At 33.8% G+C, this 23,572-nt stretch overlaps 1 protein-coding gene across 2 annotated transcripts in view; it reads right to left on the bottom strand.

Moving 5' to 3' along the window:
• Positions 1 to 23,572, bottom strand: part of LOC125063802 (acetylcholine receptor subunit alpha-like) — a 77,241-nt gene that overhangs the window by 31,057 nt on the left and 22,612 nt on the right. Inside the window, exons 3-4 of one of the 2 annotated variants that reach the window (XM_047670441.1) lie at positions 16,238 to 16,418; positions 13,431 to 13,546 (exon numbers count right to left, since the gene is read on the bottom strand). In XM_047670441.1, coding sequence (XP_047526397.1) covers positions 13,431 to 13,546; positions 16,238 to 16,418 — 297 coding nt within the window. Of the gene's footprint in view, positions 1 to 13,430; positions 13,547 to 16,009; positions 16,191 to 16,237; positions 16,419 to 23,572 lie in introns of both variants that reach the window. The other variant, XM_047670442.1, reaches the window with a different exon arrangement.

Raw genomic sequence — 23,572 nt, 5'->3', positions numbered from 1 at the left:
AACATGATATGTATAACGAATAACATAAAATGACTCAATAAGTAATTGCCATTAAACTTAGCTTTAACTTGAACTTTAATGTAGAATCTGCAGTGTGTAAACAAAATTATCATGAAATGACGTACATTTTACGTCCACAGTATATGACACAGTTATAGTTAGAATATACAACCGTATATTCCAGCTTGTAAATCGACTGCTTTGACAAGATAAATTCATGTGTTGACAAATCTATGTTTTAATCAATCAAACTTATATTAAATACTTATTAAACCTGACGGCCTCCGGTAATGAAGAGGCACCATAAGAAGAAGAATACCATATAAAAGAAGAAACGTGGGTCGTGGGTACAATATCCCGTTGTGAACCAATAGTTAGTTCTATGTCCATTGTTAAAACTTGCTTGTACTATGAAGCTAAACATTGTTTTTAACATGCTAGTTTATAGCATGTTAAATACAAATATTGAGGAAAAAAATCAATAAAAGTGAAATACAATATATATTTGTGTATGTGCTGTCAACTGGGGTTAACAGCCGCCACCTGCGTTTTCAGAAATAACCATTGCAAAGATTTTTAGTAAGCCTCATATCCACGAGTTATTATTTTATATCGAATATATATTTTGTTGTTGTGTTGAGGTCAAGTCAACTGAAGTTTGATTCCCAGCAACGCAAAACAGTGGTGTTTTGCGTTAGAAAGCCGTGGCGTAACTATACCATCTGGGGCCCGTGGCATATTCTTTTGAAGGGGCTCTATCAGTAAAATCGTCACTTTGTACTCAGATTAATTTAAACTTCGAGATTTTCAGCGTACTCAGTTACACTTTGTATATGTCCCACTAATGGCCATAGGCCTCCTCCCTTAGGGAATGGTCTGTTGTCCCCAAGCTAACCCAATGCGTATTGGAGACTTCACATTCATCCTTAGAATATAATATCTCTTGGGCAGGGGCCCTCTTGGGTCGGGGGCCCGTAGCATTTTGCCAGCCCTGCCACCCTATTGCCTTGATCAACCTTAGCTATCAAAAAGATCAACGAATCTCACACAAAATCTATACTTTGCAAGCTTTATGTGAACAAAAATTAAACATTACGACTGTTGGAAAATGAGAAACGGGTTGGTAATTCTTATTGTTTCCGATTTCGTAAGGGATCGTCCGTTTTAAGTCTTTGGGAAGCTGTTTATGAATTCTCAAAGCTTTCAGCTTTTGTATTCTTTGATTGTCATAATGTAGGCCTTTTTCAGTTGGGGCTTTTCACTTCCGTAATATAAATGTTTAATTAATCTACAGTTTTGTCTTAATATTTCAGAGTTACTGCAACAAGGGAGGTAGAAATTCAAGTTCATTCAATTTTTTATGAATATTCAGTAAGTCTGAGAATCGATTAATATCTTTATTTTAAAACCCTTATCATCCAACCCAAATTTTTTATTTTTAGATAAAAAAAATTGTTTTTATTTTTTTATGATACAGTATACAAAAATATATATAACCCTTAATATCCCCCCCTCTAAGGCCTGATACCTTATTTTTTATTTGTTAGTTAAAAACTTATGACTTGTACTCAGAAGTTTATATAGAGAAAGATTAACAGAAAAACCGAAAAAGATTTCATTCCAGAAAACCGAACACTCTCTGGGGTGATAGCAAAATGTTTCATGTTGGTATGTACTAAAAAGATAGGCTAAGTTAAATCACATTAAGGCGAAACGAAGTTCGCGAGGGCAACTTTTATAGAAATATGTATATGAATATATATCCAGACCCATGGAGAGTACATGCTTTTTATAATATACTTGCTTATATTAAAAATATCTGAAAGGTCTCGTAATATTCATCAATACAAAAAGAAGCGTGTGCAAAAAAACGATTCGATCGTAAAGTAATACGAAAGAAATGACCGAAAGCCTTCGCCAAGGCATACCCGCGTGATTCGAATATTTACTTTTTGTGCCACTTCGATCATTATTGTATTATACGTAATTGAAAGGAATCGTGTCTGAATTAATGGCGAATGTTTTTGTGTGGATTAAGATGACATGAAATAAAGCTTAGTTCGGTTGTTACCTAACGCTGGGCGTAGTTTTTGTTACACTTTTATAGATCAAGTTTGCTCTTAACACGAAGAATCTGTAATTATAGGTAATAAAATTGAATTATCTAGTAAAGTTTTATAAATATGATATACTCAATTAAGGAATGTTTCAATTATTTACGAATCACTTATTGCAAATGTTTCATAATATGTAATTAATTAACCCAAACCTTACCAACTAGAAAACTCTTTTTATGAAGTAAAACTTTTTTAGAAACGTCACGAAGATGTGCAGCGTTTTTTCGATTTTTTTTCTTTAATAAAGATGTGCTAGTATAACATTGTTGTGCAATTATTCATACTTGAAGACCGATGGTGTTTTTAATACATATAAATATTATTATTTTATTAAGTAGGTAACTAAATTACCATTTTTTTTTTGGTTTTGTATTTTTATAAGAGCACCGAACCAAGACCTTTTTTGCTAAGACCCAGTTGGCTATTTTAGAAAATGTGGACATAAGTTAGCAATTATGATAATAATAAATGTGTTATATTATTTGGTAATTGTTACCATATTTATGGTGGTAATTCTATTACGTACATAACAACAACTAATTTATGTTGTGGTTTTTAATTAGCCTCAGTATCATTAATTAATATAGAAAGACTGGCAAAATTAAATTATGAGATTTGGGCAGCTTAATTACTCAATAATTAATTTACAAAGAAGTTTCACTTCTGACATGTGTACTTTGTACGCACGCACTTTTTTATATTTATATTTCAGACCATAAGCTCTTGGCTGCGTCAAGGATTAAGTTAACGGTAAAACCATCATAATTATGTAATTAAATTTTGCTCCAGTTAGTAATATAGAGTTTCATTTGATTTCATTCAAACACACTAAATAAAAATAATATAGCAATTATAATTTTTTCTGTTTATGCATGATCTACATAATCACATTATTTATAAGCAAAAGCATTCAATAACTTCATAAAGATAATGATTTTAGATTAACATGATTACAGTTTATATATTAATAATGTATTTTAACTCTGAATACACAAACAAGAAACTTTATAATGGCAATATTACGAAGGAACCGGAAATGGATGTTTGTTTGTGCGAGTTACGAGATACTGTAGTAAACGAGATTTACTCGATTTACGTGCTATGGGTGCGGCTTATAACTATCTATTTCATAGATCTATTTCATGTAGGGTGACCATATCACATAAAAGTGTTTACAAGTACTATTAGTTCCTGGAAAATTCATATAATCTCCGAGAACGGTATACTAATTTAACTTAAAAACCTTTTTCATCTTTCTCACACCTTATTTTGCTAATTTATTTCTCCTGCGTTGTATGGTAAATTTACACAAATTCTCGTACCATTCTCTTTTTTTTTTTACAACTAGGATATTAAGATCAGAGCATTTAAATAGTATTGAAATGTAGGGAGCTAACTATATAAATCAAATTTAATTTTTTCATATTGATAGTTTCCAATACATAGTTATGTAAATTTATAAACGTCAAAATTACGTAGAGTGGAGCTTTACAACATATAAACTCCTGGTAATATTATAAGTAAGTATAAGTATTTCTTAGTATAATACAAGTAACAGCTGCGCTATGATTTGCATTTTCAAACTTTTGATTTAATTTAACAGAAGCTGAAGATATGCTGAGTCACTGTCGAACCGCGATGAGGGGTAATCTATTAGAGAATTTCAGCCCTATTAGGTTTTTTATACAAAACTGATAGACATTTGGCCATCCCATCTCATGTCAACTGAGATGTGGCCTATTAGAGGGCACGCCTATCCAGGAGATACCTGTTTAACCGCCGCTTAAATGAACCAAGAGGGTTATAATCGTACAAATCATATACATATACGATTCAGGCTTTAATTGAATATATGTTTAACGGGGTTTTGTATAACCAAACGTTTTAATTTTAATTAATTTTATTATTATTTATTACTACTGATGTCATGTGGAACATGGTGTAATGGTTGCAGCTCCTTACAAACGTTGTGTAAAATAAAAAACTTGGCCATTAAAAAGAGTGGCGGAGAGTTTATTGCAAGTTCTTCTCATCCGTACTACGCCCTTGATTTGAGAACTGGCAGTAAATGAAAAATTAGAATCATTTAATGTATATTCCTTTTTTGACGTTCATAAGTGTACATTGTGTTACCTACATGAATAAATGATTTTTGATTTGACTTGACTTTGACCAAAAGAATGCAACGAATGACGCCATTATAACAAATCCAAATTGCGATTCCCGAAAACTAACTATTGTTTACATGAGTATAGCATATTTAAATAAAACATCTCTGAGATTAAATCTCGGATTGCTCTTTCTATAACAATTTAGAAACTATTATTCTTTAGACTTCAAAATAATTTGTATAAAATAACCCTCAAAATGTATACTGGAACAAAGTTTAATTGAACGTATAACACAATTTAATAACTAGTTAAAAATGCTTAGTTTAATTAAAGCATAGGCACCCTACGTTCAGTATTGAGACGATACAAACACACTATCCAATTTGTGTTCACTTAACGTTAGGGCTTAGTGTGCGGTCAAACAACCGGTCCTAATTCTTACCGACATAATGGACACCCAAAATGTAGGTTTGCATTCTGTAATCTCATTAAATTATATTACAAAATTCTTTTATATTTTTGGGACTATTTACTCATTAACGTATAAAATATATTAAATATCATTTTGCTATTTAATTCATATAATATTGTTTTGGTATTTTATTTCATTACAATGAGAACATCGCTTTCATTCTCTAAGCAAAAATAAAATAAAATGTGGTAAGTGCTAGAGCAAAATATGACAAATAATAATTTATTTCTTAATAAGGCAGACAATACAGACACAGACTACGCTAGAAAACACAAAATATTCATTAATCAAAAGTATGCAACATTGACAGAATAGAATCATTATTCAAAGAAGAAAGAATGACCATCACAAAAACTGTAGTTTTCTTTAATACAAGATAAAATATTGTCCTTTTTTTCAAGTTTTTACTACCTTCCACACACATATGAATACTTTTTGAGTGATCTCATGTGTGTGAAAATTTTTTCATGGCCATTTAACTTTTGACAAGTCAGTGATGTTATAGGCCTAAAGCTTAGGTTTCCTAGAAAAGCAGTGCCGTTATGTAACGGCCATAATGTAACGTTGGGTGACGTCACCCATACGTTGTCTATAAATAATATCGGAGTAGGTTTTCTAGAGAACGTTGAGTGTCACCGTAACGTCAAATAGCGGTGCTGTCATTTGCATGACGGCCATCATAGCGGTGATAAACATTAGTTCAACGTTTTTCGCGTGTAGCGGTGCCCATATTTAATTAATACAATGAGTGTAAACGTGACTTGGATGAGCAAAAATGATTGTTTTTTTGCATTATGTTTAAAAGAAAAGACGGCCGTTAGTTACCTGCACCGCTTTTCTAGGAAACCTAAGCTTAAGACATCACAGTTTTCGACATATTCATTCATACAATTAGGTGTTAACGTCAATGAATGCTATTTTTTATAATCTTTGATTTTCTTATTTGGTAATCACCAGTAATTATTTACATTTTTACACATATTACCCACACATTGTCTATGCTTGAAAACGAAATACTTTTTCGAGGATTCCAACAAAAAATTAATATAAACGTATTAATTTTTTGAGAGCTTTGCTTACTTTTGCTGACACGAAGGAAGGGGGGAATAAATTGCAGTAAATCTACTTACGTAAGACGCGAACGCCCCCATTTATCTAATATACTTTTGGACACACCACAGCTTCAAGCGTACGATCTCATATTAAGAATCGCTTAATCACTAAGCTGAGAAGGTTTATACGAGATTTAGTAGTCAATTTAATTACATTTAAAGTTTAATCATTGGATTAATCCAACCGGGTCAAAGATTTATCTTATTCTGCGATCAAACGACTCAAAGTTAAAATTAATCCCTATTTGCAGTACGTTAACTTAATAATATACAAATCTTCGTCCGAAGGGGAAAGTCGAGAAAAACTGGGCAGAAAATTGTGAGGTTATTTCACTTTTAAATCTTTGGGGGATCTTAATTAGATACGCGATATTTTAGACTTTATTTTTGTATTATATTATATTTTTTTGGCACATCGCTTATAATATATAAGTTCGTTTCCACATAATTCAATTGTTAGTTTAGTTTCTTTGTTACTAACAACACCTAAACACCAAGAAATTGAAGCTTTTATTTTTTTATAGATACCACCGCCCATGGGTACTCTCAATTCCAGAAGGCTCGCGAGTGCGTTGCCGGCCTTTTAAGACATTGGTAGGCTCTTTTTTTTAAGGAAGTCGAATTGGGTCGGAAATACTTCAATAAAAGAAAGAAACAAAATGGAAGGAAATGAGGAAAACGTGGAAAATGGCGGAATGGAATGTTGCCTATTTCGTTCTACGTTTATTACGAAAACTAATTTTGCATTAATTTGCGATTCAAAGCTTCAGTTCCTATAAGGGTACATGATTGAGATGAAAATGTATTCTTCGTAATAAATTTATAACCGAACTCATAGTGATTCATTAAACTATATCATATAACATATCTTTAATATAATAAATAACCTTGTGCGAGTAGTTCGGGTCTCAAGAAAGCAATTATAATTTAAAGCCTCCAATTAAATGTATGGTAAACTTTATGTATATATTAAAACTCAAACAAACTTTATTCATATAGGTAAACAAGTACACTTATGAACGTCAACAGAAAAGATGTTAAATTGATTCTAAATTAACATTCTCTAAACGGTAAGAAGGAAAAGTACAAGAGTAAAAGGCCGTCAACGCATTCGCGAGCCATAGTTTGTCCACCACTGAGCGTTTTTAAGGCAGTTTGTGACGCGCACCATTACTATGGAACCAGCTGTCCACTAAAGTATTTCCGATTCGACTAAGGCTCCCATGAAAAGAGCGTACCATTTCTTAAAAGGCCGGCAACGCACTCGTGCACCCTCTGGGATTGGGATGTCCATGGGCGGCGGTATCATTTAACATCAGGTGAGCCTCCTGCCCGATTGCCCCCTATTCTATAAAAAATAGGTATGCGTGTACATGGGTGCCATCAGGTTAACCTTCGAACATTTCCACCCTGTCTTATTCTTTACCGACCTTTAAATTAATGACTTTGAGTATCACAGTTACTATAATATTGGTGACGCTTTGTTAGCGTGCCCTAAGGACTATTTACACTAACTCAAACTGTTTAGTTCTTTTAGAGTTTCATTGTTCTCGGTGTGTTGTATTAACATTCAAGTAACAAAAAAAAATCATAGCGCTACAACCCTTAAATTTATGTATCTGTTTCATGATCATTTGTAAATCTAATAGGCAAGTAGGTGATCGGTTAAGGCAAGCCGGTTTCCTCGCGATGTTTTTCTTCACCGGTCGAGCGAATGTTAAATGCGCACATAGACAGAAAGTCCATTGATGCACAGCCGGGGATCGAACCTACGACCTCAATGATAAGAGTCGCACGCTGAAGCCACTAGGCCAACACTGCTCATTCAAGTGACAATGAAGATTATTCCGATGTAAAACAAACACTATTAACGTTGGATATTGATTAACGGTCTGTTTAATTAAGCCTTAATCACTGATTAAGTACAGACCTTGTAAAACTGGGGAGTTGGGTGCTTCAAAAAGCCCCGCGACGAGGCCATTAGAATTGATTAAAACATTTATGTGTCATTACAAAATTCTTTAAAACAATAGCTATAATGATAGGATTTAAATCTCATTTTTTTTATTGTAATAGGAGGCTAACTGGCAGGAGGCTCATCTGATGTTAAGTGATACCGCTCATGGACACTCACATTGCTAGAAGGTTCGTAATTGCGTTGCCGGCCATTTAAGAATTGGTACGCTTTCTTGAAGGACCCTAAGACGAATGGGTTCGGAAATACTTTAGAGGGCAGCTGGTTCCACATAGTGGTGGCGGCAAAAACTGCCTTAAACACGCTCAGTTGTGGAACGGCGGACGTTGAGGTCATACGGATGGTATTTTGTATTCTGTCCTATAATAATAGATAACTGATACATTATACTCTTCGTATGTAGTATGAATTTAGTGATAAATATATATTATTACTAGCTGATCCGGCAAACGTTGTTTTGCAATGTATTTTATTTCTAGCAAACATTTTTTTAGTTCAATAAAAATAACTATGATAAAAAATAGGGGTTGATCGTAGAGGGGTGAAAATTAAGGGTTGTATGTATTTTTGTATGTTGTATCATAAAAAAATAAAAACAAAAAATTTTGTCTACATTTTTTTTTTTTTTGGAGTGGATACCCCTTAGAGGTTACCCCTATCACTCCTAAGTGATAGGGGTTTGAAAGATAGATTATAGCTGATTCTCAGACTTACTGATTATCAAATTTCATTAGAATCGGTCGAGCCGTTTCGGAGGAGTACGGGAACGAATTGTGACACGAGAATTTTATATATATATATAGATTTTGACAATAGTTAAATACTGCTATCCTCCCACAGACGTAATACTGAATTAGTAACAATACAGCGTTGGATTTAAATGTAAACAACACGTATCTTATACACCTACTTCTACTAGGAGACAGTTTTTTTATTAAATTTTATTTATTTTCATATAAAAGCATTAAAGTGTAGTTAGTAGTTATCTCACGTAAGATTGCTAATTACTATTTTCACGGCGTCTCGAGGCAGGCCTTCTTTTATTAATTTACCAACTGTCTACGATGTAATGGAATGGAATTATTTTTCCTGTTATGGTAGGGGAGCCCAAGAGGGGATTTCGGGATTTACTAAAGCGCGGCAGATTAATATATAGGGGGATACCTTGTACCCGGTTAAGTACCTCCACAAAATATGAGGCCCATATATAAGGCCGCACGTGAAGGAGAGAGGATCAGTTTAGTAAAAAAAAATTGACCATCAGAAATTCCCGAGCGCGTCAGATTAAGGTAGGGTGAGTTAATTACATCCTAAAAAGTGTATATTCCACTAATCTGACAATTTGAGAGTGACGGAAAAAAAGGGGAGGGCAACAAAGTTGTAAAAAAAAAACGTCATCTCGACATTCTCGAGCGTAGCTAATTTTTTTTTTATTTTGAAGGAAATAATTCAAGAATAATGAAAAATATATAATCTGACGATTTCCGCAAGCCGAAATAACAAAAATTCGTCGATAAAGTTAAATGCGTGCAGCTGCGTGATGCCTACATTTCCTTAAACCGATCGGAATCTACTAAACGGCGTTCTAAATATTTCCCTCAAAATTACATTTCCTGTGAATTTGAACCGATTCGGACCGATAGATTTTGAGAAATTTTGAAAAATCTTAAAAAAATAAGAAATATTTTTTTTTTAAGTGGTTTCTTTATCGATCAACTTCAAAAACTAATCCGCCTTTGAGCTTGAAAAACCACGTCGATCGCCACCAAGCTGGTCAAAAGCGGTTGATTCGTTCGAGAGATATCGTACACGAAAGAAACCCAAAAAAGTGTTTTTTCGGGATAACTCCGAAATTTGTGGTTCGATCAATTAAAATTGCAAAATTACTTATGAGGATGATAAAACTGCGTCGAATGCCGCCAACCGCGTGAAAATTTCTTGATCCATTCAAAAGTTATTGCGGTTTGAAAAATCCAAAAATAGTGTTCTATGAAACTTCTATCAGACTTTCGAGCTGGGAGAGCTCAAATGCATAGAAATGTTATTTCGTTGAACTCAGCGAGCTCAAAATATCAATTTTAAGCGCCCAGGAATGGAATTAGCGGGAAGTTGCAGGGATGGCCCTTTAGGTGAACCGTTTTTCTATTTTTTTTTTGTCAGATCAGGCGAATCCCTCTAGATAATCGTCAGATTATGAGACAGTACGTTTAGAACATAAAGATGAACCACACATATCTTAATCTGACGCGCTTGAGTATTTCAAAATTGCGATTTTTTTTTGCAAATTAAGAAAATGGCTGTGGGTTTGCGTCCCATCGAAATCGTCAGATTAGTCAATGAGAGCTTTTTTTTGGTGCACTTAACACTCCCTTAGAAAATCTGACGCGCTCGATAATTTTTTTTTTTTTTTTAATTTTCAACCCTTAAATACAACCACCCGCATCATGCAAACGATCAGATTAACATACGTACATTATTAAAAATACGTAGGGCATAGATGCTATCAATATCTGACGCGCTCGAGGATGTCCATGCATCAGTTTTTTTTACATATTTAACTATCTATAGCCGCTTCCCCCACCGATGAAAAGGAATTTATCATATAACATTTTTTTCTTCTTTTTATCTAAGCTTTGCATCCCAATAGGTCTCTACGACGCTCGAGTAAATCCCCATTTAGCATCGTGGGCTCCCCTACCATTATATTACTAGTCATGTTTATACCAATAAGTTCCAAAAGTCCGTAACATGTCAATGACATTTTTCTATGGCTTTTGACATTGACATTGACAGTGTAGACATAATAAATATAGAAACTCCATGGGCACAGGCAGGATTCAGACACATATTTTTTTTTTAATGGCTCTGGCACGATTTGTTCAGTATTAGCCAGCGGCAAGTATAGGATTTTTTATAATTCGTGCTTGTCTTTACAAATTCGACCGTGTCCTCCATGTACGGTTTAGGCACTCGCCCGGTACCGCACAACCCTCCCAAAGGCCGAGAACAAATTTAAATTATATTAAAGTTTGCTCTCGAACCGGGAATCGAACCCGGTACCCCTCACCTAGCTGCCACTTAATAAGATCGCTAGGCTATGAGGCCACCAGGACACATGGTTTGATGATTGCAAGCATGAGATTCTTCAGCAAGGTCTAAAATGCTGTGTGTATGTCAACTGTCAAATGTCAAAAAAATTTTTTTTTTTTTTTTTTTGGAGTTTATGGCAAAAAATTTATTTCAATTTTTTAAAGTGTAGATTATGTTAATGTCGTAGTATATATATCCTGTATGAAAAAATAAAAAGTAGTGTATTTGTTTTCATAATTTAGTCTTATTGTTAGCAAAATAAATACGTAAGTAACTTTATATAACAGAAGCTAACGTATTTATATCGCGAATGGAAAAATATTTTCTTTATTGGCGCGTTGAAGTATGGATGGGAAAATGCTTTGTGATTGGCAATTTCTATATAATATCGTAAGAGAATTTTTCTATTACATACGATTGTTGCCTTAAACTAGATTGTGTAAATATGAGGTTTTCTTTGCCGTCTGATATAACAATTGTATTCCTAAACCAGTATGAATCAAATACGTTTTATTAAATATACCAAATTGTATATAATACCTACTCAGTTTCTTGTCAGCTAATATTGATAGAACAATACTCTCAATTAGTATTTATTTATCAGGAAACAAACATCGCTTTAATAGAAACAGAAAGAAGACAAATAAAATATCAAGTTGTATTCGATGTATAGAAATGTCCATTATAGTAATTTATAATAAAAAAATATATTATAAATAGTAGTATAACTTTACATACAAAAGAAAAGCTAATTAAACATTTAAGAAATAATAATAACAACAATAAGAAAAGAAAAAACCGTAAAATAATTAACTCTTAAATATAAGTCTTTTCTCCAACATCGATTTTGTTCTCTTTGGAGTAGAGACTCTTGGGCCGTGGGGGTGCACAGGCGATAATTAAAGATTTAAGTAGGCGCCTGGTTAATAGTGCCGGTGACCCCAGAGCTGGTGCTTTCCTCGCTCAATACAGCGAGGAAATGCTGCCAGCGTTAAAGGTACACTGCCACATGGACCAAACTTTTCAAATTTGTTTTGATTTTCTTTTTTTATTATTACAATGTAGGTTAAGAATATTGTAAATACTGTATATTTGATTGTAATAGTTTAGGTTAGGTTAGATGGTTATAATTAGATGTTTAGGTTTTCTAAACGATAATTTACTAAACAAAATATACAAAACTATTTTGTATTGAAAGACGTATATTAATATCACTTTACCTATATTTATCTACATTGACTATGCATTAAATCCGTATAGATTATGAAACCGTATGGTTTAGTTTTAAAGTTTACAATACGAACCAGTGATTTGGCACCGAAAAGCAACTTCCAACTCCGCGCAAGAAACATTTATATGATTGTCTTAAATGATAATAATATAATACGCATAAAACAACAAACTCGTTAGGGATTTAAGTAATTTTAAATGCAAATGGCAATATCATAAAATTTAAATTTAAAAATGTTTAACTAGAATTTTCGTTGTAGTGTTTGATTTGTTCACACAGTGGTTTAGTTATATTTTGTTTCTTACTTTAGCTTAGTATATTTATATTTTTAGTCAGTATGATATGGGTTCATTCAAGTGGCGGCTGAACAGGCATCACCTGGACAGACGTGCCCCTCCAATAGGCCATATTTCACTTCACAGGTGGTGGTGTAGCCGAATGTCTGTCCAGTTCTGTATAAAAAATATAGCCTAACATTTTTCCACAGTACTTGTATATTCCATAGGCCTCTTACAAAGATAGTTAATACCAATCATGTAAAGTAAAGATGCAATATTGTGAAGAGGCAAATAAACTTTATTATTATCATAATATTGTTTTTATTGTACTAGCCATGACATTTGTTATTTAAAAAAAGCAATAAGCCTTGATAAACGCCATCAATTTATTTATGTATTTATTTATAAGTTCGTTAAACATACACGTTGTTTTAGCAACGTGTATGTTTAAAAAGTAGCAGATAAGCGAGCCGTAGGTACGTTAGGAATTTTAGTTCTAGTCACTCTAGGATAACAAAGAAAGAAAATTTTGTAGGAAGGTTAGTATGAGTATGAGTAACTTTAACAAAGTTAAATATTTTCTACAAATAAACTAGGTCAATTGTTTGTCATCGCCTTAGCATAGTTCATAAATATAGAAAAATCTACTGGTGCAAAGTAATGCAGTTCTTCAGCGACGAGCCACTAGGCTAATATTGATTTTATTCAGGACAAAAGGGAAACAATGTTATGCTATATTGCTATATGCAGGTATAATATTCCCTGGCTTCTACAAACATTTTATACGGTAAACATTTACTAGAAATATTCAATGATACCTGTTCAATGCAGATTTTACGTCACCTATTTTCAGTTCTGGAAATATTTATTACCGAAATTCTAACAAAGAAAAAATAAAAAACATTCTAACTATTCCCAAATATCTATGGTCTCATTAAAACATCGTTTTGTTACCATGGTTACGGTGTTATAAAGGTAACCATGGTAACCACATAAAACCACATAAATCATTACGATAGAACTTCTAGATTGTAATGAACTCACCTTACAGCAGGCACTTCAAGAATATCCCATTCAACTGACATGTAGAATTCTGACAGATCGACCCCCACAGAGACGATATTGCTCCCCGTTTGCTCATCCATGTGCCGAAGATCCACCTGCACATACTTCACTCATCATCTTGTATTAGCAGGCGTTAGAAGAATGAGCATTTAGATGTATATTTCCTTGTTTTTCATAATCGACTCAAAGTAAGAAAGTCAAGATCGGCAGGGCTGTAGCGTAGAACCAACTATTTTGTTCACTGTCTATAGTGGTTAACTATTATATTTTTTTAATGACCTTAATAGTTTCTAATGAGTTTTGAACGGGCAAAAGTAGGTATAACGTTACCAATACTCCTCTTAGAACAAGATACAGTCGAACATAACTAGCTTAAAAATGACACGTGTGTCAAATACATATTGGATATGACATAAAAGGCTTACCGCATCTCGAGTCGGCGAATTTTTTTTTTTTTTATAGAACAGGGGGCAAACGGGCAGGAGGCTCACCTGATGTTAAGTGATACCGCCGCCCATGGACACTCAATGCCAGAGGGCTCGTGAGTGCGTTGCCGGCCTTTATATAGTAATATACAATTGATAGTTGGTTGTTATATAAGGTTGAATTTTTAAATTTTTTTTAGCTGAAAATTACGGTGTATACCGAGTCACTTAAAGAAAATAGCCCTGCAGATGCTTGTACTACTGGCAATAAGAAACTTCACTATTAATTTTTTTGTTGAGATTGGCCATAGACTACTTATATATCTCGAGACGATCTTGCGCCTATAGGATGTTTCACTTCATTTAAATAATTAATTAAAGGATGCTCATTCTTCTTTATTATAAATTTAAAGTGGAATTAAAAGTCTTAAAAGACAAGAGTTAATTTAAATTGAGTGAGCATTAAAGCTCTGAATTTCAATCAATCATTCATCATTCTTATTCGTCATTCTTTTATTCTTCAACTGAAAAGATTAAGACATTATATTCCTAAAAAACAAATCACACAAATCACAAATACTTAAAAACTAATAATTTTTAATTTTATTTTAGTCGACATTTTAAATTGTTTAGTTTAGAAGCAAAGACACTACATTTGCGTCAAACAAAATTCAATTTATGCAGCAACGTTTCTCTCATTTTGTTTTGACGCAAATTTCATTTTATTTATTGTTTTTAGTTACAATTTTATTCGATACATGCACCTGTCACACAATGTGTACGCAGACACTACGTAGACATTGTTTACAAACTTTGATCTTATTTTATCTTACGTTATTACTTACCACAAAGTGTGCAAAGTATCATGTACCTATAATTTATCCACACACATCTCGTACAACGGCAAAGATGACAACAACATGCCAAACGCACGTGACACAACACCTATTTAAAAGACGATGGAGTCGGCGATATTCTGATTTTAATTCAGCAAAAGAACGTCATTTAGGACCTCGGAAGCACCGGCTCCGCCACGCTAGTGTTAGCCGCAAACGAGTCGTCGAAAGCGACTTTATTGCGACTCTACGCCTAATCTTTGTGTATGAAAATTTTGAAACGACTCCAATCTAGACTAGGCGCTAAGTCATGTCATGCAACGCACGTCTTTTTGAATCTGTGGTGGCAGCATTATCGGTAATTTTAAATCTTTAATTACCATTGTTTCAAAGAATTTATATCCTAGAATAGAAATTCTTTTATAACAGGCAATATTTTAAAGGAGCAAGGTACCTATTAATTTAGGTGATACCTATTAGTTGTATGTTTGCGATAAAAATTTATTCAGAAATTGTAGTTTGTTGCCACCACTTCAAAGTTCCATGGTTTGTTAAGCTTTTCATATTTTGTTATGTTGTTTTTGTTTCGTCTTTGTTGTTATAAATATCATGCAATGAGCGACACCGATCTCAAACAGCCACTAAAGTAACTAAAGGGAAAGGTATAAAATATGCTGATGATTGTAAAGTGTGAGCCCGCGGGCGGGTCGCCGTACCGCGGTGTGTCGCGTGGTGTGTGTGACGGCCGCGCCGCTGTGATCGGGAATGCAATCGTGGGAGAGAAGCCGCCATGCAGTTAGTGATGTAGTGTAAGCATGCACAAGCGTTGTGTGTGTTTATGTGTGTCGCGGGCGGAGCCAGCCGGGAGAGGTGTCTGTCACGGTTAAAGCCGCTCCACGCCGGACGAGCCTGACAGCTAGCCTCCACGCGTGAAACGGCTCGCTCCATTCGGGAATGTCGGGGAGGGTTGAATAGTGAAGTTGCATCCCATATCACCTGGCATCAAATTTTATACCTTTCCGTGTCGAGCGAGGGACGCCGGTCGGGTGGGGCGAGGGTCGCCCGACCGTTCGAGGACTCGCAGAGTCAACCGCTACTCCACAAACTTAAACAATCAACTCAATTGAACACAGAGCTGGGCCGGGCGAGGAGCGTGTGAGCACGCTGGTCGCCCGAGCGCCGTCGCCAATAACAAGGACAATACGACGATTACGTTCGAGCGGTTAGCTACTGACATCGGCCTGCGGGGCCCTACGGCTATGGCCCACGCGGGAAGCGGCGTACAGCGGGGCGTCACCTTGAAGCCGTCATACGTCCAGCTGCCTAACTTAAGCACACAGGTTTGCACGTCGTAAGGAAAGAACTCGACGTCGATCGAGCAGGAGGATTTATAGACGGCTGGCGGCTGCCACACGACCATGCCGGTGTAGTAGACGATAGCCTTCGTCATCAGGGTCACCTCGTAGTTGCCATCGGCGCTGCGGACAAACAGAGCCATGAGCGCGCGGTTGCTTCTCGCAATTACCTTGAATCCGTCGTACGTCCAGCTACCGAACTTTAGGACGCACGTTTGCTCGTCGAACGGAAAATATTCGACGTCGATTTCGCAGGAAGACTTGTAAATGGCTGGTGGCTTCCATTCCACTAGCCCCATGTGGTAGATGGTCGCCTTCGTTGCCAGCGTTACCTCGAAGTTGCCGTCGGCACTGTAATGGTAAGATCTGTTTATATGGCCCTTGAGATATAGCAATTTTTGTAAGGAAACAAAAATTGATTTATCTTGATAATTTTAGGCGTTAAGTACAAATTTATTCATAATTAGTATATTGGTTATTCCCACATTCATGTACAATAAGTTTCCTAAATGTATGGAATGTAATTCTTACAACTTCTCATAAACCGCTTTAGATAAATTTTTATATCGGTCTCTAGATTCTAGTTAACATTTCTAAAACTATGCCAGTGGAGTAGTTTGGTAAGGCAAAACCTTGTTTGCAATAAAATTAAATAATGTAAAAGATAGGCTAATATTTATTCTTTTTCTATTAAATAATTTTATATTCCGGAGGGTAGCGTGTTTTGGGTTAACACACATTTAAACAAAACCACATTAGTAAATGCAAATTTATTGTTTTTATCCCAATATTTAGATTTCCTTTTCCGCTGCCGTGGTCAGAAACAAAAATAATAGAAAAGATTATGTCATATTTTCTTATAATAAGACATTAAGCTCGGTGTAACCGACGCCTGATAAGGATATCACGAAATATGAAGTCATATGAGAAAGGGAGAGATAAATCTTGAGATTAGATTAAAGGCTCTTATGGCATAATAAGGGAATTTATCTTGGGACAAGGTTAACGTATGAAGTCTGTGTGTTAGCGTAAATTAGAATATTCAAAGATTTTGTCTATGTTAAACAACGAATATTGTATACAAAAAATTGCAAGTCAAGTAATAAATAAATACAATAAATTTTCGTTTGTATGCATTCATTATTTGAACAGATGTAATCTACGCGATTACCTTGTGAATTAGTAATAATGTTCTATGATTAATTAGGTATTTATTTTATTTAATAGACTGGCAATACACGCTTACGAAACTTCGTTTATACATGTCTACGAAAACATCGTGGGCATAATTCTATAATGACTAATTCTAAATGGAGTATTAAATAAATCAAAATAGAGATAAATTATAGCCAGAGCTTTCAGAGATTGTAAAGAAATGTGCCAAGTAATGGGGAAAGGATATCTCAAAGGGACAGGTCGATATTTGTCTGAAAACATTAATCAAATGTCAGGTAGGGGCTGAAATAACAAGGTATTTCTTAAAATATTTTTATCTAATATATAAAATTCTCGTGTCACAATGTTCGTGCCCATACTCCTCCGAAACGGCTAGACCAATACTTATGAAATGTGTTGTGCATATTCAGTAAGTCTGAGAATCGGTTACTATCTATATTTCAAACCCTTAAGTGATAAGGGGTGTGCACTCCAAAAAAAATTGTTTTAATTTTTAGAAAAAAAAATTGTTTTTATTTTTTTTATGATTATATATTAGAGCAGATAGTTATTTTTATTCAACTAAAAATGTTTCCTTGAAATAATATACATGGCAAAACAACGTTTGCCGGGTCTGCTAGTAGTATCATAAAATAATATCTATATATATTATCTAATATATCGAGTTATAATGCATTTATTAGATTTCCTACATACACGAAGAAGTAATAATATTTGAAATAGGTAATTATAAAAATGTATACAATAAAATATAAACTTCTTATTTTAAATATGCAAGGTATATAATAATTTAGAATACAGTTTATATTGTTAAAAACCCATGTTTTTAATCTAGACAAAGAAAAATAAAGAATATAAAAATTGTATTGCGACCACTATCTAAAAACTAACTAACTAAAAATATCTAACAAAACCATTGCTGATAAATACATAGAAATCGAACTAAATTAAATAATATTAACTACTAAAACTGGCAGTTCTATTTAGGATAAAATATGCATTTGATCTATGCATATTCATCATATCGATCCATTCAGTTATAGCCAGTATTCATTGAAAAGATCAATCGAAAATTACGATGTTTATTCGTTTTTTTCTTCCTTAAACTCGGCACTTTTTCCTTTCGGGTGTAGTAGAATATTAAAAGCACGTACAGTTGATAGATACACAATTTCTAAATCATTTGTAACATCGTTTAAAAGCCGGCTTATTCCTGATTTCATTTTATCAACGACCATGCCGAGGCCTATGATTGCTGGAAAACACGTGACCTATAACAAAATCTATATTATTTTATGAAAATAGACATGGATCATTCTCAGACACTTTCATATGGGCCCGAGTCGAGCAAGATAAGAGATCAGCAGCTTATGTCTTAGGTCCATGAAATGGAAAATAGTACGATGTCACTAGTACTCGACTGGTATACCTAGTGACAATGTAAAATTTTTCATTAATTAATTTTCAATTATTATTCATGGGTCTTAAACATAAGGTTTATTAAGCAGTTATTTTATTTCTCGGATAAAATGCAAAAACAAATATTTACCATGTGTGAAGAAATAAATAGGAGTAATATCCAACCAACCACTTTCATTTCGACGTAGTTACTGTTCCATTTCTGGAAAACAACTGGACTGCCTTGAACAGGTGGTTTTTATTTAATTTACATAATTAATTAAATATTAAAATTTTCATACTTAACGTTATTGTGATACACAATGAAACAAAGTTAATTTATATCAAATCGCGAGTTCTGTGTGTATTCTGTGTCGTTGATGTTGTGTGTTCATTGACCTCATTCAAGTCAATTGTCAGTTTTCTGTGTCTAACATCCTGAAGTGTTTTGCCGTGCCCATACATTCATTTTGAATTTAGTACAAAATATTATTATAATAATAGACTAAACAAGAGAGTTCCAGCTTATCCAATAAGTTCAATTCAAAATTTAAGACAAATTTCAATATATATTACAATTTCTTTTAACAAGTTTTTTCTTGCAAGAGGAAAATATAAGCCCCACAAAAGTGTCTCCTAATTTAGCGCGAGAAATTGGGAAAAGTTTTCCTGGCGCATTTGAGGCGAACAAAAAATAATTTCTCTTGTTGAGTTTTGTCGCCATGCCATGAAGAAAATTTGTTATCGTTATAAGCTACCCGTTTGTTTTTCAATATGTTGCAATAACATTTTTTTAAATTGAATTCGAAGGAGCGTTTACAATTTGTTATATTTATACCAACTTTAACGGCAAAAGATTTCATTCCTTATTTGGTTTAACTTCGACAGCAGGGTGAAAAATTGTTTTACAATTTTACATCATCTGAATTATTGGTTATATCATATTAAAATTGTATCTAGCACTACTAGTTTATTTTAACGGTTATAGCTAATATATTATTTCATATAACCAGTTTAATATATACATATTTACTATTTATTTATACAAGGTTTTCCAACTGGTATTACCATAAAAGCTTACATCTAAACACACAACTAAAAAATTGGTACACCTTAACAGGCAAACAATGCTTTATACTTAATACCTATTACTAACATAATTCTTACAAACTTAGAACTACAAAAAATATCTTGACGGCTCATTGGTCTAGTGAGCATTTGGTGTTGCGCTTAGATCTTGGGTGTTTAAATTTATATGTATTTATATGTGTTAGATCTATCTATGTATAATATGTATGTATATCCGTTGCCTAGTACCCATAACACAAGCTTAAAGCAACACAAGCAAAAAAAAACTACAGAATTAAATGATACGTTATTGCAAAATTTGGAAAAGATATCTCTGCGCTGTGAGTAAGGATTCAGGGGAGAATTATTATTGTTAATTCACACTAACGCAAACAGGGTTTTATTTTTATTCTATAAATTTAATAGCCCGTAGGGATGGACTCCAGAGACGACTCGAGTAAAGCGGGGTCAGGCACCGTAACGGCAGCTTTATATGATCACCCAGGGCACTTTGCTGTTTATACTCTAACAACTTTAATACAATACTTAGAGTTAAACGTGCTACTACTAAACTAATTATATTTGATATTGACGTTTATTTATATAAATAATTCTACTATACGTGTGTAATTGTGTATGTTACTGAACTTCTTTTAAATGGCTGGACCAATTTGAATGAATTTTTTGTATAAGTTTGGGTGGCGCCCTGTATGGTTTAGATTCACAAATAAACCCGGCAGATGGCGCTGCAGTCGGTATCTAGTTTATTTAAGTATGCAGCAAATAAACAGCTGGTATATAAATCTTCTGTGCATGTGTTTGTAATTAAACTTCTAAATTGCTGGACAGATTTTGATGAATTTTTTGTGAGTTCAAGTAGAGTAGAGAATATATTACAATATTAGATTTTTTTGTATGTAAGACGTGAGTACAGGACAACGTCTGTCGGATCAGCTAGTTATAAACAATACAGTCATATATTAGGACAACTACTATCTGATTCTACTATAGTACTATAGCTTAGTAATGTTTTCTATATCGGTATGTTTTGGTATAGCTCTCTATATGTCTATTACAGGCTAAGAATGTAATAGATTTAGTTTAAATCAATATGACTCGGCACTTAACCTAATTTTATTAATTCATTTATCGGCTAAGGAAAGACGCCCAATATAATTGTTCTGTCATCTACACGCTTAATTTAGCACCAGATTAAATATCGGGAATAAACAAGTGAATTATAGGAGTTATTAAGGAACAATTTCAAGACATTAAAACGTTTTTTTTATATGGATACTTGCTGACCTGGCAAACGTCGTTTTGCCATGTATATAATTTATAATAAAAAATAGGGGCTGATCGTAGAGGGGTGAAAATTAGGGGTTGTATGTATTTATAATGCTGTATGTAAAAATTAAAAAAAAACTACCCTTAACATTTAGGGGATGAAAAATAGATTTAAATGATAAATGATAATTTCGATTCTCAGACATACTCAATATGCAAACAAAATTTCATGAGAATCGGTCAAGCCGTTTCGGAGGAGTTTAACTACAAACACCGCGACACGAGAATTTTATATATTAGATATATACGACATTTTTCTAATAACATTGTTAAGTATCTCTTATTGGGAAAGATTAATCGCGTTATTTAGGACAGCGTAGATACAAGATGAGTATAATGCCCACTCGTAAATGTATGAAAAGATCTTTTGTTGCCGCCTTTCGAATTCTCGTGGAGTGTTCTTGTGCCGTCTATGAATAGGAGGATCGATAGATCTCTACGATCGTGATATAACAAATTTATTGTATACGTTAATATGCTTTATCAAATCTTTTCGTTTTAAATAAAATTGTGCTCTACTTGATGTTACTATCTTTTGTATATATATCTTTAACTACGGTATAAATTCTTTGATTTACGCAAGCACAAAATTCTTAAATAAAAACGTGAATTTATACTAAGTGAATGAGAGTGGACTATGCCAAGGAATCCAACATGGCTGTGTGTAGCATGTAGCACAATGCTGTATTCAGAGAATAGCTATGCTGTTGCCGTCATACTATTTAATCACCTCCCCAGAAGTTACAGATCACTACCGTTTAGTGCTTTCAAGAGGAAGTTTTTAAAGGCGAAGTGATTCTGTAGTGTGCGTTATCATAAGTTAAAACAGTTTTTGACTTTTTTAGGGATTTTCATGTTCAAGAGATTCGTTCACGTTCATTCTGCACTATTAAGTTAACAGATAAGTATATTGTGTGAATTATTTCCTTATATCTAATATCTATCTGACACTGGGGGATGAGTGCGCTTTAAGTTTGTTCTATAAAAAAATACTAAAGCGCTCATGTGTAAGTTTTGTCTTATTTAATCGGAATAAAGTCTCCATAGTACTTGAAATAACTACATTACTAAATCACTAACTTAACTTCTCTTTACAATAGCGTCGAAATATTAATGTAAGCATTTTTCGCAAAATTTTACATTTAAAGTATAAAAATACAAACTCATTTATAATAAAATAACTACAAAATGTTTTCTCCAAATTCGATGGTTTACGAAAATTCACCAATGTAACATTTCGTGAAACTGCGGTTTCATCCGCGATCTGGAATGAAATGTTTATACTTTTTTGGATAATTTAGCTCTCAATGGAAATATTTAAATCGTTGTTTGTTTGAGAACAGTTGTTTGTAACCCCTTATTCATAAATGCTACAGAATGTTTTGTTACTTTGGTTAAATGCAACTGATAGTATGCTTAGTATGTTTCCTCTAAATTTATGATCTTAAAATAACAAAGCAAATAACTAAGCCAATAAATTGCGTGCAAAATAATGTGGATATATAAATGAGCAGTGTTGGCCTAGTGGCGTCGGCGTGCGACTCTCATCCCTGAGGTCGTAGGTTCGATCCCCGGCTGTGCACCAATGGCTTTTCTTTCTATGTGCGCATTTAATATTCGCTCGAGAAGGAAAACATCGTGAGGAAACCGACACGTCTTAGACCCAAAAAGTCGACGGCGTGTGTCAGGCACTGGAGGCTGATCACCTACTTGCCTATTAGATTTAAAAATGATTATGAAAATGATTCAGTTATCTGAGGCCAAGACCGAAAGAGGTTGTAGCGCCACTGATTTATTTTATTATAAATACATATAAAAATACAATTTCATCTTTTAATACATTATGCCTCTACAGTATTGTAAGTTAATTAAATAAGACTAAATCTAATAAACTAGTTTTAGATTTGTTTAATTTCCATTTATAGGTACAGGTTAAGGGGTAATATATAATAGGATTTACATATAAATGCCCTAAAATAGAGCGATGTTATCAAGACGTAAATTGTCTCCCCCGAGATCACGTATATCCTATAAGACATTTGAGAGTCTACGAAATTGCTACGACGTAGCCACTGCTACGCGACATAGCTACTGATTATAAGTCTTAGCAGATTATTTATCATATATTTTTCAGACTATTCAATATATGGAATAAAAGGGATAACAGGGAATGAATGGAAAATTGTGGCGAGAATGAAAAGAGGAAGAGTTTGGAGGAGGCACTCCGTCGAAGGTCGAGTACTAATGTTAAACATAATGACGTAATGTAATCGAACAAGCACTCAAACATAGGCTATTTTTTTAAATATATGACACATATGATTCTTTACTGTCTCCGTTACTTTGTTGTTACATGTTAAAAAACCCGGTCTGGCTTCGACTTCCGGTATTCCGGTAAAGAATATTAAGCTTTCCATGAAATAGTGATTGATGTATGAAGCCACATGACTGGTAATGTCGAATAAAACAAAAACAACGAAATATATTTACGTAAGTTATTTAATATAGTTTTACTT

The sequence above is a fragment of the Pieris napi genome, chromosome 3 (genome assembly GCF_905475465.1).
Source record: "Pieris napi chromosome 3, ilPieNapi1.2, whole genome shotgun sequence".
NCBI lineage: Eukaryota > Metazoa > Arthropoda > Insecta > Lepidoptera > Pieridae > Pieris > Pieris napi.
The sequence above is the reverse complement of the archived record's forward strand: the minus strand, read 5'-3'. Positions and strand labels throughout refer to the sequence as shown.